The 14,969-nt window shown below is 39.6% G+C and overlaps 1 protein-coding gene across 1 annotated transcript in view; it reads left to right on the top strand.

Annotated features, from left to right (window-relative positions):
- The first annotated feature begins 536 nt into the window (after window positions 1-536).
- EGF (epidermal growth factor) overlaps window positions 537-14,969 on the top strand; it is a 96,569-nt gene continuing 82,136 nt past the window's right edge. Inside the window, 1 exon segment of the mRNA XM_061164085.1 lies at window positions 537-663. Coding sequence (XP_061020068.1) covers window positions 537-663 — 127 coding nt within the window.

Raw genomic sequence — 14,969 nt, 5'->3', positions numbered from 1 at the left:
TGTTCCCCACCCTGAACCCCCCTCCCACCTCCCTCCCCATCCCATCCCTCTGGGTCTTCCCAGTGCACCAGCCCCGAGCACTTGTGTCATGCATCCAATCTGGACTGGCGAAACCATGTTTGGGGAGGAATCATATGTCCTTATTTCATCAAGGGTCGTGGTTGGAACTTTCCACCAATTCTTCCCTATTTTCCTTTTCCTAGCCTTGGCCTTGCAACTCTGCCTTGTCACAGTAAAGACAGCGGCAGGCCTCCAGTGCATGCCTGTTCAACTCTGAAATGTGTCATAAGGGTGTCAGGTATTTCTTACCAGCTTCCCCAAAACTGAATCTTTCCCCTCAGGCTGCATTTGGATGCTGTCTTGAGTTGAAGGAGAAGGAGCAAGAGGGCAACAGCAGAGCAACAGAGGAAAAGATACCCCAGGGCTGCAGGCCGACCTGAGTGGACACACGGAGAGTCAGATGTACCCACCTGGCCTGGGTTGTGCTCAAGCAACGTCAGCTTGTTTTCTATTGAGAGTTCAAGCCCACCAACATCATGCTGCATTTCCTTGTTGTTGTGTTGCTGGTAGTTCTCAAATTTAGTTTTGTTAGCCTCTCAGTCCTGCAGCACTGGAACTGTCCTGAAGGCTCTCCCTCCAGAAATGAGAATTCTACTTGTGCGGGTAAGTAATCTAATCAAAAGGAGTTCACGTGAAACGGATCACCAGCCCAGGTTGGAGGCATGAGACAAGTGCTCCGACCTGGTGCACTGGGAAGACCCAGAGGGATCGGGTGGACAGGGAGGTGGGAGGGGGGATCGGGATGGGGAACACATGTAAATCCATGGCTGATTCATGTCAATGTATGACAAAAACCACTACAATATTGTAAAGTAATTAGCCTCCAACTAATAAAAATAAATGGGAAAAAAAAAAAAGGAGTTCACGTCTTCCCAGAAACTACCTTCTGATACCTATTCATTCCATCTTGTATACTTGGCATTTGTTTCCGATTTGTCTTTGGATGTGTATATTTGCTTCCTTTTTGTTTTCAATGCATGTTTATTTCCTTATTGGCTGTTAGGACTATAACATCCTATTGGCTGTTAGGACTAACTATAATAATTCAAACTATTCTTCTGTGTGTGAGTGAATAGGTCTCATTTTTAACTAGTTAAACCTCTGTCTTGATTCTGACGTGAGGAGTGATTAAATACTTAGTTGATCAGCTTTATATGGGAAATTGTGGAAACAGATGACTTTTTAAAAAATTTTGAAACTGTCTCTAAGCCATAAAGAAAAAAATATCATCCTTTGGATAACTTTGTGTAGGAACTAAGAGGTTGCTAAAAACCAGTGAAAAATGGGGAGGGAATTGGGAACAAATGTGATTCCTTCATTGTGAAAGTTAAGCTAAATTTCAAATTAAACCTCCTTGCATTCTCCCCCACAGCTGTTTCTGAAGCTCTGATGCAGCGCCAGTTTTAGTAACAGGTGCATTGTAACTTTGGGAACTGCTAAGAAATGATAATATGCCACAACCCCTCTCATATTGAACGGGTTCTTAATCAAGAGGAAATGGGAATTCTACTGAATGCAAAATAGCAATCCTGAGTAGGAATTTATTTTAATCCTTGGTGGCTCTGCAACCTGTTGCTCAAACAAGGCAGTCATTTCCATTCACTAAAGGGCATGAACTGCCCCGATATTCCTTTCTTGTCATTTTACCCTTCTGAGAAGAGGTCTGGCTCCCCAAAAGAGGTAGATTGAGGGAAACAGTAAATTTTCCAGAAGAGAAAGAGAAGCCTCGGGAAATTAGCACAAAGTAATGGGAATAAAGGTAACAGTTCCGAGCCAAACTGCTGACATTGGTCTCCTGTCCTGGCTCTCCTGTAAAGGAAATTATGGGGATGAGGAAGTCAAGGCTCTGTCACTAGGCAGCACTCACTGGAACGGGTGAGCAGAACCCGAGGGTATGGAAGGAAGGACTGAGTTCTGATTATCTCTGGGTCCCCAGCACCTAGAACATATCCACTGTCATAGTTTATACTCAGTAAATTCTTGCTGAGTGAATGAGTATCCCTGACCTGATAATCCACGTCCTAAACAATAAAGGCAAAAAAGGAATGACAGGGACTTTCCTGGAGGTCCAGTGGTTATTTCCTATGCTTCCACTGCAGGGGGCTCAGGTTCCACCCCTAGTCTCGTTGGGGAACTAACATTCCACATGTTGTGCACTGCAGCCAAAAAAAAAAAAAGATGACAAAAAGCAAAATAACCCCATGAGCCAGTGACTCAGCTGTTGGAGGCAGAGCTTTTGAGCATAGTTTTGTCAGGTGGCCTGGACCCTCTTTGGGTTGGGAGAGAGTAATTGGCAAGTGACCATAGCCAGGCGTCTGCATGGATGCACAGAGAGAGTGGGAACCAGTCAAGAAGCAGAAACTGAGAGAGAAAAAATAAGATGCAAATGAACTTCTGTACATGGCTTTAGAGTCTCAAGGAACTCACTGCTAACAAGGGAACCTACACCTCATGCTTCTCACTAGTCCCTGCTGGTGGCTCAAAAGTGCCTTCACTGAGGCTGGTTGAAGAAATAAACCTGAAGCCCAGGATAGAGACAATGAGTTAGGAGGACTGTGTCACAAAATGGGAGGAACTGAGGTTTTAGATGCAAACATACCTCATTTCAAATCTATGCTACCTAGTTAATACTGGAGCTATAGTGGACTATATTCTAATTCCCTGGTGGCTCAGTCAAGTAAAGGATCTATCTGCAATGCAGGAGACTGCCTGCAGCACAGGTGACCGGGGTTCGATCCCTGGGTCTGGAAGATTCCCTGGAGAAGGAAATGGCAATCCACTGCAGTATTCTTGCCTGGAGAATACCAGGGACAGAGGAGCCTGTGGGCTGCAGTCCATGGGATCACAACAGTCAGAAACGACTTAGCGACTAAACCACAGCCACATAGTGGAATATTGCTGAAAAATAATAATACCCCCTTTCAGAATTGTTTTGGGGATCCCATGGGATAATATGGGAAATGCACTTACCACAGAGTCTGGCAGATTGTGTTTAATAAATATCCTCTTGGCTCCATATCTTGGCTAAATCTCCTTGATCAAATCATGTCACAAGATGCCTTATTTGAACACTGCAGTGACATGGCACAGACCCCATGGAGGGTGGAATGTCTGGATGCCACTTTGTGCCTCTGACTCTTTGCTCCCTCATTCCTTGCAAATCAAAAGTTTAAAGCCTCTACTTGACACTCCATGTCTTATATTAGCCAATAACTGCCCAGGTCACATCCTATGCCCATGCATTTCAGAGGATAGTATTTCTCCTCTCTAAATAGATATGGTACCATCATCTATTTTTCCTCTAATTAAATTCTACTTGCCTTATTCCTCACCCTTGGCATTGAGACAGACCACCTGTGGCCAGCCTGACCCAGGAGGAAGAATCCCTTGTGGTCTGATTCAGGTAACTTTATGCCATGTTGTCTTGCATGTGACTATGAGCCTGATAAGCCAAGTGATAACACAGACATGGGTTTTCTTTTCATTTCTCCCCTCCCCCATGCCTCCTACTGCTATTGCTTCTTCTTCTTTTATTTTAATCACTGAGTATTCTGTTAGCTTCTGTTTGGGCTAGAGTGCAAAAGGAGAGCAATAAGGAAAAGTTCTGTCGAGTGGCTTTTGAACTTTCAAGCCTATTTTCCTTGGAGGAGAAATAGCAATTGAAGAGGAACTTTTCCTGTTTGATGTCTCTGCCTGCATTATTTATATGAACTTCCCTGGTAAATGGAGTGACGAAGAAGTGCGGGCCAAACCTCAGCACTAGTCAGTCATCTGGGGAGGTCATCTTTAGCAGTAAACAGTGAAATCACTGATTTCAGCACCGGCTAGGGTTTGGTCAGCTTCCCGGTCACGTGCAAATCAGAGTAATTCCATGATCAAAATCTGGTTTATTTTTTCAGCTAGAGTTATGCAAAAACTTTTTCAAAAAAAAAAAATCTAACTGCTCAGAAATTACAGGAATGATCTTTTATGCATATCACATGAATAAAACCATCCCCTAAGTCCTCAGTGGTTCCCGGTCTTTGAGGGGGTAACAGAGCTTAGTGGTAAAGAGCTTCAATTTTGGAGTCTGCTGGCCTGAGTTCAGATCCCAGTTCTGCTGCTTGTGAACTGTTTGTCTCATTGTCCTCATTGTAAAATAAAGATAATTACCCCTTCCTCCCAGGACTGTTGTCAGGATTGTGTTAAAGCATTTGTTTTCAATTCTGGCTGCATGCTAAACCACCAGCGGGGTTAGCACCAGGTCAATGTGAATCACAGTCTCCTCTGATGGTTTTTTTTTTTTTTTTTTATTACCCTCCCTTGGTGCTTCTAACCGACATAATGGGCAATCTGGGCTCAGGACCGCTCAGTTATCACGTAACTGACTGAAGTGCATAAAAATGGTAAAGTGCATAAAATGGAGCCTGGCATGTAATGAGCACCCAATAAGTCTTGTGTGCATGCATGCCAAGTCACTTCAGTTGTGTCCAACTCTTTGCGACCATACGCACTGCAGCCCGCCAGGCTCCTCCATCCATGGGATTCTCCAGGCAAGAATACTGGAGTGGGTTGCCATGCCCTCCTCTAGGGTATCTTCCTCACCCATGGATCTAACCCGTGTCTCTTGGGTCTCCTGCAATGGTAGGCAGGTTCTTTACCACTAGTGCCACCTAGGAAGCCCCTCGATAAATCTTAGCTTCTATTAATATTTTTATTGTAGTTAACGTTATTTTATTGGTGGTAGGAGGAGTAGTGTTCTCTAAAGCTCCAATACTTTGGCCATCTGATGTGAAGAACCAACTCATTGGTAAAGGTCCTGATGCTGGGAAAGGTTGAGGGCAGAAGGAAAAGGGGATGACAGAGGATGAGGTGGTTGGATGACATCATCGACTCAATGGACATGAGTTTGAGCAAATTCTGGGAGATAGTGAAGGACAGGGAAGCCTGGCGTGCTGCAATCCATGGGGTCGCAAAGCATCAGACATGACTGAGCAACAACAAGTTTATAGATATGACTTAGTTTCTTCTATAATAATTAAATTTCTTTTACACATGGAAAAATGCCATGTTGAAAAACCTGATAATACTTCTATAACATTACAGTTTGTATTCAAAATAATTTCAACATACATAGCTTATATTTTTGTGCTCAGACGAAATGTTTATTAAAAACCCAAAACCAAATCAAACTGGTTGAGTGAGCGCCCTCGTGGAGCTGCAGCTCCAGCATTTGTCTTTCTGTGACATCAACTGATAAAAAGTTTCACTGAGTGCTAAGTGAGCCTGCTTGTTAGGTTTCTTATCAGTGGTCACTTAAACAGCGGCAAAAACAAGCCACTATGTATTTAAATCTCTTATGTATTCTTTCCTATGTTTGGAACCAATTTTTTTAAGAGTTGTAAAATTGTTGAGGGCATATAAAGAAACAATAAATTAGTTCTTTAAATGAATTTACATTTTGGGGCTTGTCGTGGGCTGTCCCTTTTATCTGGTGTTCAATTTAGAAGTTAGAAGGTGAGAAATATTTGCTTATTTGAGTACAGCAAGTGCTTCCCATCAAAGGCAAATTGATCTGTAATTTGGCTTTAAATTCAAAATCTTACTTTATCATCTACAGATTTGCCTTCATGAAAATCTAGTGACATATTTCCTTATATAGTATAAATGGCTGGGGTTTTTTTTTTTTGTTTGTTTTACCTTCCGTAACCTCCAAACTCCCTTCCACTTTAAAAAAGTTAACATGTGGACACATGCTCCCAATACCCTTTTATTTATCACTTACATTAGTTATATACACTGATATGAATATTACGAAGCACGTACTATTTCTAACATTTTTTTTCCCACAGAATAATGTTCCAGTCTCTAAGTGGTGCACATCCTACTTGGGGGAGACTGTTCGGAGAAGTAGTAGAATGATGGAATGAATGTTACATCCTTTATTAGCTCAGCTCCTTTCACTCAAGCATGAAGAGAAAAGCAAAAGGACTGCTAATTATTTTTCAAGTAAAGGGAGGTTATTTATAGTGAATACCTTTTCTCACAGTGTGTCATTGTGGCAATTAAGATCTCCCCAGTTGGCTAACTTAGTGCCCCAGGATCCCTCTTGCATACGGTAGGGTTGCACTGAAATTCTGCCGTAAGGGTCAGAAGAACAGACTACATCCCTAAGAATGGACTGGCGTTTCATAAATTCCAAAGCTCTATGGCCTTCAGGGGCCATAGTATCTTAGAATTTTAAAATAAGAACAGTCTCATCTCCAGCCCCTCTCCCCTCCTCTGTCTTGGAGGATTGCTGGGCAGGGATGGTGATGTGGAAGGAAAGGTTGTGTCCACTTGGTCCTTCCACTGATCACTCATGCCTCTGTGGCTTGCTTCCTTCATGTCGTTTTCCCACTCCAGCACCTGATGCCCACATCATCCTGCTTGATTTCTTAAAAGAGCTTTGGGTTGTGAGGGTACAGACTTTAACTGAAGGCTGAGGGCAAGACAAACAGTCATGGTCACATCCTGATCCAGCACATGAAACAACTAGAACAAAATGGTTTTCATTCTTGTACTTAAAAGTCAAGTCATTGTTTTCTGTGGAAAAGACTTAGTTACCAGTCATCTCTCTCGAGTGTGACCCTCCTGCCATATTACCCACCCCTCTTTCGCTCTCAGTGACTCTTGGTCTACGTCTATTTCTCTTATCTTGGTCTTCTTCATCTATTTCAGATGACTTACATCCTTATGTAGAACATTGTAGATATCTTCTTCCCCCAACTCTGCTTTTTTTTTTTTAAACCATATCCTAGGCCTCTATTTATAAATAATCATTTTAAAACCTTAAATTACTAAATAGTATGCTGAAGTGTTGTAGCAAAAACAAATCAGGTGTTTTTCAGAAGTTCTGGCCACAGATTAAACCAGTCTTGACAATTTTCTTTCCACAATGGGAGAAGGTTAAGTTTGATACAACAGAGGAGATCTTGGAGACAGGACCCAGGTGTTAGGAATACCACCTGAAGAGGAGACCTTTCCTGAACTCTTGGGCTAGGAAGGGGCTGTGAGTTCCGGGGTTGGGGGAGTCCTTTCTCTGGCCTGGTGGACACGTCAGAAATGAGGCAGGGCACTGCCATGGAGGAGACCTGCAGGACTCTGGTCTTAGCCAGCCATTTTAAGGTGGGTTGTTCCTATTTTCTATTAAACCAGTGTGGTGCGTGTCTGACTGTGACTCCATGGACTGTAGCCCCCTAGGCCCCTCTATCCATGGGATTTTCCAGGGAAGTACACTAGGGTGGGTTGCCATTTCCTCCTCTAGGGAATATTCCTGACCCAGGGGTTGAACCTGAGTCTCCTGCCTTGCAGGCAGATTCTTTACTCCTGAACCCTCAGGGAAGCCCCTTTCTATTAGTCGCTGGTTTTTAAAGACGATTTTATGAAAAGTTAGAGATTGAGCTCACTTGTACCGAGGAAAACAAGAAAAAGGCTAGTCGCACATTTCAGATGAAATGGTAGAATGGGTGCAGGTAGGAGGGACTGTCTTCCACAAGCGCCGTGGCCCTCACAGAGTTATGGTCAGCGTGCAAGGAGAACGGATGAGAGTGCCAATGGGTGAAGCTGAGAGAGGCAGGGTCTTCCCTAGTCAGTGGTCTACTATTAGGGGAATCAAGCAGTTTGGGTTACAAAGCAATTACTATGGATCCTCTCTTAGTTTTATCATTGACGTGTAGGTTCTACTGTGCTAATTTATTTAGACTAACTTTACATATTGTCTCTTAATCCAGACAGTTAAAAAAATCAAACATTATACCTCAGATGAAAGGAAACAAAAATTCCTTAATTGGAAAATAAGTCTTCTAAAATCAGTCCAACATTCTTAATATTTTAGTCAGTTTGATTGTAGTGGAGAAAAACTGGAGAAGAAACTAGTAATTTTCCAATATATGTAAATTGCCTAATCTATTTCAGCAGTTATTTTAATGAAGCAGTTTTGTTTGTTCTGAACAAAAAAAGACTCAATAACTAGCCTGAATAGCTAGAAAACTTTTTCAGAATGTCCAGGCCAGTATTAAACAATGTACTTTTCTTCAAGGAATTCCTCAATATTTTTCAAGACACTCTTAAATTCCATAAAACAGCTTAGTGTTAGGTTTTAGTAATAACCCCAAATTTGAGCAACCCTAGAGCTAGGGAACAAAATGTGAGTTCCATTATGTTATAGTTTCTAATGTTAAAATTAACTGTAAGAAAGAACCAGGAACAAAAATAGCAGCAACAACAAAAACCTTGACCATCAGAGCATAATTGTCCCCACTGTCTATTTACTTCTTGCCTATAGGTCAGTACTTTCATCCAGAATGCTAATACTACTCACCATGAAGTCAGTATTACCTGGATATTAGGTGAACCAGGAATGAAGATTTATTTTGTAGAGATTCTTTTTTAACAATAATATTAATAAATATTGGCTTTGTACACCATCACTCCAGGCACGTCCCCAGCTGTCCCAGTTGTTGGGATCCATGACAAGAAGATGACTGAGATCTGGGCCTGGAAGGATAAGTGATGTTTTTGTCAGGTGTAGAAGAAGAAAAAATTAGTTTAAATAGAAGGGACTGTTGTATTTCTTAAAAGGTCTTGCTGTATCAGAAAATATTTTATTTTATTTTATATGGCCAAAGTTACTAACCTCTGCGGGCAGTTGTAGACTAAAACATACAAATGTGTTTTTCTCTAGGAGATCTTTTTCCTTAACATCATCTCTCAAAGCTTTCCTTTGATGCTGGAAATTAGTTAATGTGTAGAAATTTCAGTCGTTTTAGCTAAATACAGGGCGGGAATGTCTGTTCTCATCACCTCTTGACCTTTCTAAGCCTGGAGTTTGAATTGGTGTATGTAGCTGTCTTCACTTATGACCTTGATTTTGGGATTTTCCCAAGCCTAGCCATGCTAATGTCACTCAGCATCTGCATTTTCCAGGATACTTAGTGCCCTGGAGTTTGTGTGAGTGTGCCGGTGATTCATGGTGTGCACTGATTTAACTGCTGAGCCCCGTCCAGTGTAGAATAGATGAAGGCTTTCAGAGAAACACATTACCTGCTTCTCACTTCAGAGCTGCCTATCAGGGTGCTACGGACCAGCTTTGTGTGTAGTAAGTAGATCTCATTCATGAGGTGGTTCTTTTTGTGGATGCCTGGTAGCTAGGATATAGACAGCCCGAACAATCTCAGAGCAGCTATCTTATTCTTTAGCACCTGGTTTGTCAGTTGAGAAATAGTTTTTTATTTCATTCATTTCAATGCTTTTCCGGTTAAAATTTCAGAAGTTTGAAGAAGAATCTTTCTTCTTCTATAAACTATCCTTGAATAAACTGGTCAAAGATGGAAGATTCTTGAAACTCAACACTGTAATATATGACTGCTGACACCAATCCTCTGCATTTTGGGTCCTTCCCTAATGAGGTTTCAAAATATGCCCAGAGGTAGAACCTACTGGGGATCTTTGGTGTTTCTTTCCTTCCCACTGAAGCTTACAATTATTCTGTTTACTATATGAACTTAATTTTTTCTTGGTTTGCAAGGAAATTACAAAGTACTTACAAATTACTATCATGAATGGTAATTTACCCAGTGTATGGAAATGTATATCTTTTAAGATTCAACCAACGTTGTTGAGAATTTTAAAAGCGCTAAGTGGATTAAAAGTCTTATGTTTTGGAAAACACATTTGAAAAAAAATCTGAATCCTTTATATTTCTTGGCTCTTCTAATCATGGCAAAATTTTCATGTAAGAGGGAAAAAAAAAAATAAGGTATGTGAAGAAAACTTTCCATTGTGAGTCTCAGTGCATTCAAAAAGCACCCAACAAGGTTCATGAAAGGATAATAGGAGATTGTCTTTCAACATCAAGGTGTTATCTTCTGCAACAGAAAGGTAAACAGAAGCACCTTCTGCATGGATATTCCTCTTTAATGCAGATTATGTTGACACATGTGAAATGGCCAGGTTTTTTGCTACTAAAGAGACAGGATAAAGTGCCATTTTCAAACAGAGGATATATTTTCGACAGAGTGAGTTTTGGTTGGTGCTTTACACAAGTGGACTGATTTTGTCCCAGGAAAAGCTGGAGCTATTTCAGACAGGTGGTGACTCCCATGTCCCACTCGCTTATCGCTTTGCACTGTGTGAAGGAATCCTCCCATGCCTGGTCAGTGCACCATGCCCGGCAGGTCCTGCTAGGCCTCAACTCTTGAAATGGATAAGGTCTAATTATGTAGTTGATATGAGATGCTAATACTTAGCTCACAGGATTGTTGTGAAGACTAAATAAATTTGTATAAGGTGCTTAGAATCTTGCCTGACACACAGCGTGTTCCCACTAAATATTATATATCGTGCTACCAAACACAGTAAGATAAGGCATATTAGAAACACCTTTGCTTTGTGTAAGTTTTCTAATACCTGTTTCTTCAGATTTTCAAACAATTCTTAGAGAAATGTGAAGTTTGTTTCTTGGCATGAGCCAGGTCCTAGCATCATCTTATTCTGGATGTTCTCTGGTAGAATATGAATAATGGAAGTGGTAACTTAGGAAATACCTAAATTTCAACACTTCTTATTTTCTTTTTGTTTCTGCCTGTCTTGAAACACTCAGAATGTAGTACCTATGGGCGAATAATTGTTCAACCTTTCGATGTGGGGAATATTGTTGTAAAGGTAGGAGGAGAAGATAATTGTGTAGTTATAAATAAGACCAATATCAAATTTTTTACCTTTAATAAATTTTTACAGATTTAATCAATCAGTTAATTTTGTAGACTTCTTTTAAGAGAGTTGAGCTTTTTTTTGTCTTTTGGGGGAGGTTGTTTGTTTTAGGTTATTATTTTATTTTCTTTATCAGAGCTCATAATGACACATTATTGATTTGGTATTTGAAGTTTAGAGAAGCAGAGAGAGGAAACCTTTCACAGAAAATAGCGGTTAAGATGGATAACATCTATTTACGATTTACCACAAGCTTAGGCTTCTTTACAAAAATGCTGCAAACAGGGAAACTATTGAGTTCTGTAAGACAGGCAGGGTAGGAATTGATGTGTTAGACTAGAAAGGATCTTCAAAATCATCTAACTCAACTGCCTCATGTTACAGATGAGAGGTTCAAATCCAGAGAGATGAGGTAACTCACCAGGATCCTAAGAGAACTAGAACCCAGGACCCTCAATTCATTGTACAGAATTTACCAAGAACATGCTGCCTCCCACAACTGATTGTTGAAAGCCCACCAATGATTTCATTACTTCTTTCTACTGAAACGTATTAATAATGTTAATTTGGCTTAGGGAAAGTTCCTTAGTAGGTCTCTATATTGAAAGCACTTGGAAAGTAGGACTGTGTCCTCTTATAAATACACCAATTACATCAATGAATTAATTTAAATCAACTCAACAGATATTTATTAAACATCAGTTGTATGTTAGGACTGACAGTGATGACATCACTGACGATGCCCTCTATCCTGAGGGGACAGTGAGGTTCCCAGCTTAGAAGGTGAGGTACAGGGTAGGCTACAGTTTACCTCATGACTTATGGATGTTTATCAAAGCTAACTCTTACAAAATCTAACAAGTGACTTAAAAACCCTCCTGCAAAGGAAATAAATATGACAGATAATGCTAATAAGCCCAAGAGGATAATGAGGGAAGAGCAGCACTGACCCCTTATTCCTTTTTGACTGCATAAGAGATAAAAATGTTTAGATTTGACAAAAACAACAACAACAACAACGAGAAATTAACAAGAAGGAAGTCTTGGATTTACACTTATTATAGATATTATTAGTGATAAATCTTGAAACAAGTGAAAATTTGCCTCAAAACATTAGCTAATGAAGCCATCAAGATAAGCAAGATATTTATTTATTTATTTTTATTAGTTGGAGGCTAATTACTTCACAACATTTCAGTGGGTTTTGTCACACATTGATATGAATCAGCCATAGAGTTACATGCATTCCCCATCCCGATCCCCCCTCCCACCTCCCTCTCCACCCGATTCCTCTGGGTCTTCCCAGTGCACCAGGCCCGAGCACTTGTCTCATGCATCCCACCTGGGCTGGTGGTCTGTTTCACCATAGATAATATACATGCTGTTCTTTTGAAACATCCCACCCTCGCCTTCTCCCACAGAGTTCAAAAGTCTGTTCTGTATTTCTGTGTCTCTTTTTCTGTTTTGCATATAGGGTTATCGTTACCATCTTTCTAAATTCCATATACATATGTCTGTATGCTGTAATGTTCTTTATCTTTCTGGCTTACTTCACTCTGTATAATGGGCTCCAGTTTCATCCATCTCATTAGAACTGATTCAAATGAATTCTTTTTAACGGCTGAGTAATATTCCATGGTGTATATGTACCACATCTTCCTTATCCATTCGTCTGCTGATGGGCATCTAGGTTGCTTCCATGTCCTGGCTATTATAAACAGTGCTGCGATGAACATTGGGGTGCACGTGTCTCTTTCAGATCTGGTTTCCTCAGTGTGTATGCCCAGAAGTGGGATTGCTGGGTCATATGGCAGTTCTATTTCCAATTTTTTAAGAAATCTCCACACTGTTCTCCATAGCGGCTGTACTAGTTTGCATTCCCACCAACAGTGTAAGAGGGTTCCCTTTTCTCCACACCCTCTCCAGCATTTATTGCTTGTAGACTTTTGGATAGCAGCCATCCTGACTGGCATGTAATGGTACCTCATTGTGGTTTTGATTTAAGATAAGCAAGATATTTAATAATGAGAATCCAGAAGGTGAAAATTGACTTTTTATGATTTTCACAATTATGTTCAAAATTACAATATGTAAGACTACATTTACTAAACTTACTGATAAAATGTTACAAGATTTCGTTGAGGTTCTTGACTTTATAGCAAAAATAGTAAAGCCTCATACTATTAGGAAAATACTTGTTCTTCCTGCTTTCCACTATGGTAAAACATGCCTAAAATAATACATAGAAAACCACATAACAACAGATTAAATGTGTTCTTTTGTCAGCAGATACTACTGAAAGCTTCACAGAAAGCATTACTAAAATTTTAAGAAATATAATACAGTTTGAGTGAAAGTAAAAGTGTTTCTGATATATCTAGGTTATGGTATTTTCTAGGGACTACTAGTGAACATTTACTGAGAACTTAACTATAAGTAGGGGAAAATTATAAGGACTTGGCATGAATTTATTTAATCTTCATAATAACCCTATGAAGTAAATACTATTAGCATTTCCATTTCCAAGATGAAGGAACCTACGCACAGAGAGGTTAAGTAATGAATTGGAAGTCATGCGGCTATTATAACTAATAGCAGAGTCAGTAAAGACTCAACATGGGCATTCTGTCTCCAGTGCAAGTGATCTTGGCCACGTTTGTATCACCTCTCTATTTCAGCAATGAAATGCACAAAGAGCTGAGATACCTTTTCATAAGGCAATAAAAGAAACATGCATCAGAGAAGAAATTTTTTCAGTTGTCAATGACTTCTTGACTTCTTTATATATTATGAAAAAAATAGTTCACCCAGAGGCAGCAGAGCCACTCAACAAAAATTCTTGGGTGAGATACTAGTGGACCCTACAGTACAGTCTCCACAGTTTTTCAGGGAAACAGGTAATAAAAAACACTGGAACTGGAATTGTACAAAGTGCAGTGGGATGTCACTGATGTCGTTACTCCTATAAAAGCAAGACTAAACTAGATTAGTCTATAATACTTTATATTGAATAGGGATTAACCATGAAAATGTTAATATTTGCCCTACATACTTTCTGCAGAGTATCTGGAAGTAAAGCACTTATGACAATAATCAAATATTACATATTTTTCTTTTTAAAAAGAGACAAGTATTTAAATTATTTTTAACCTTTTCTGTGATAAGTTGATGTCACAGGTGTGCTACTCAGAAAATAACTAAAACAACAGAAATTTATCCCTCCAAGTTAAAGGTGACATTCTAATTGGCGAGAAAATGATTTACTGATTGTAGGAAATTTATGATGAAGAAAGTGGTTTGAAAACTGACGTTGGAAATTTTTTTTTGGTCATGTGATTTGGTTGGTGAATCAATGTCAATATGTCATTTATTAAAGACACTCATGTCGGGCATTTTAAAAATTATTCCTGTATGCAGAATATTCCAAACTGTTTTAAAAAACTTCTAAATAAAGAATTTTTGTCCCTTCAATTCCACTTGCTTAAAATATAAAATGCAACACCTGGTCAGTTTATATTTACTAAAGTTATAGGAAGGCAGAAATTTGCTAGTCTAATTCAATAAAATTTGTGAATAGCTGATAGATATAATTTAAAAGGCCTATTTTATGATTTTGTAAATACAGCCAGTGAAGCATTTTCTTGTATTTGATATAGATATAATTGTGAATACCTTTTTTGTCTATTACAGTTATCAAAGACTAAATAGCAAAACACAATGAACTTTAAACCAAAATTTTGAATTCCTATATCGTATTCACCCTGGAGGAGGGCATGTCAACCCACTCCAGTATTCTTGCCTGGAGAATCCCCATGGACAGAGGAGCCTGGCGGGCTACAGTCCATGGGGTCGCAAAGAGTCAGACACAACTGAGTGACTAAGTACATCTCATATTTAATTTTTTCAGTAGATGCAAATGAATCAGAAAGTGACACATACTCTCAATTTACAACATGCAAAAAGACTTTTGGGGCTGTGCAACATCCCCAGTTGGAAATGTCCAGCAGAAAATAGAAAATATAAGGTCAAAACTCAGAGAATAGGTCAAGAGAGTGACTTCTGAGTCTTTGCTGTGTGTGTGTGTGACATCTGGAAAAATTTCTAATGCTTTAATGTTAAGGGAATGCATTTTAGTCTGGTAGCATCAATCTTTAAATAAAATTGAGCATAGTTTATGC

This window comes from Dama dama, chromosome 17 (genome assembly GCF_033118175.1).
Source record: "Dama dama isolate Ldn47 chromosome 17, ASM3311817v1, whole genome shotgun sequence".
In the NCBI taxonomy this organism is placed as follows: Eukaryota; Metazoa; Chordata; class Mammalia; order Artiodactyla; family Cervidae; genus Dama; species Dama dama.
Note: the sequence above shows the minus strand (reverse complement) of the source record. Positions and strands in the feature narration are given on the sequence as shown.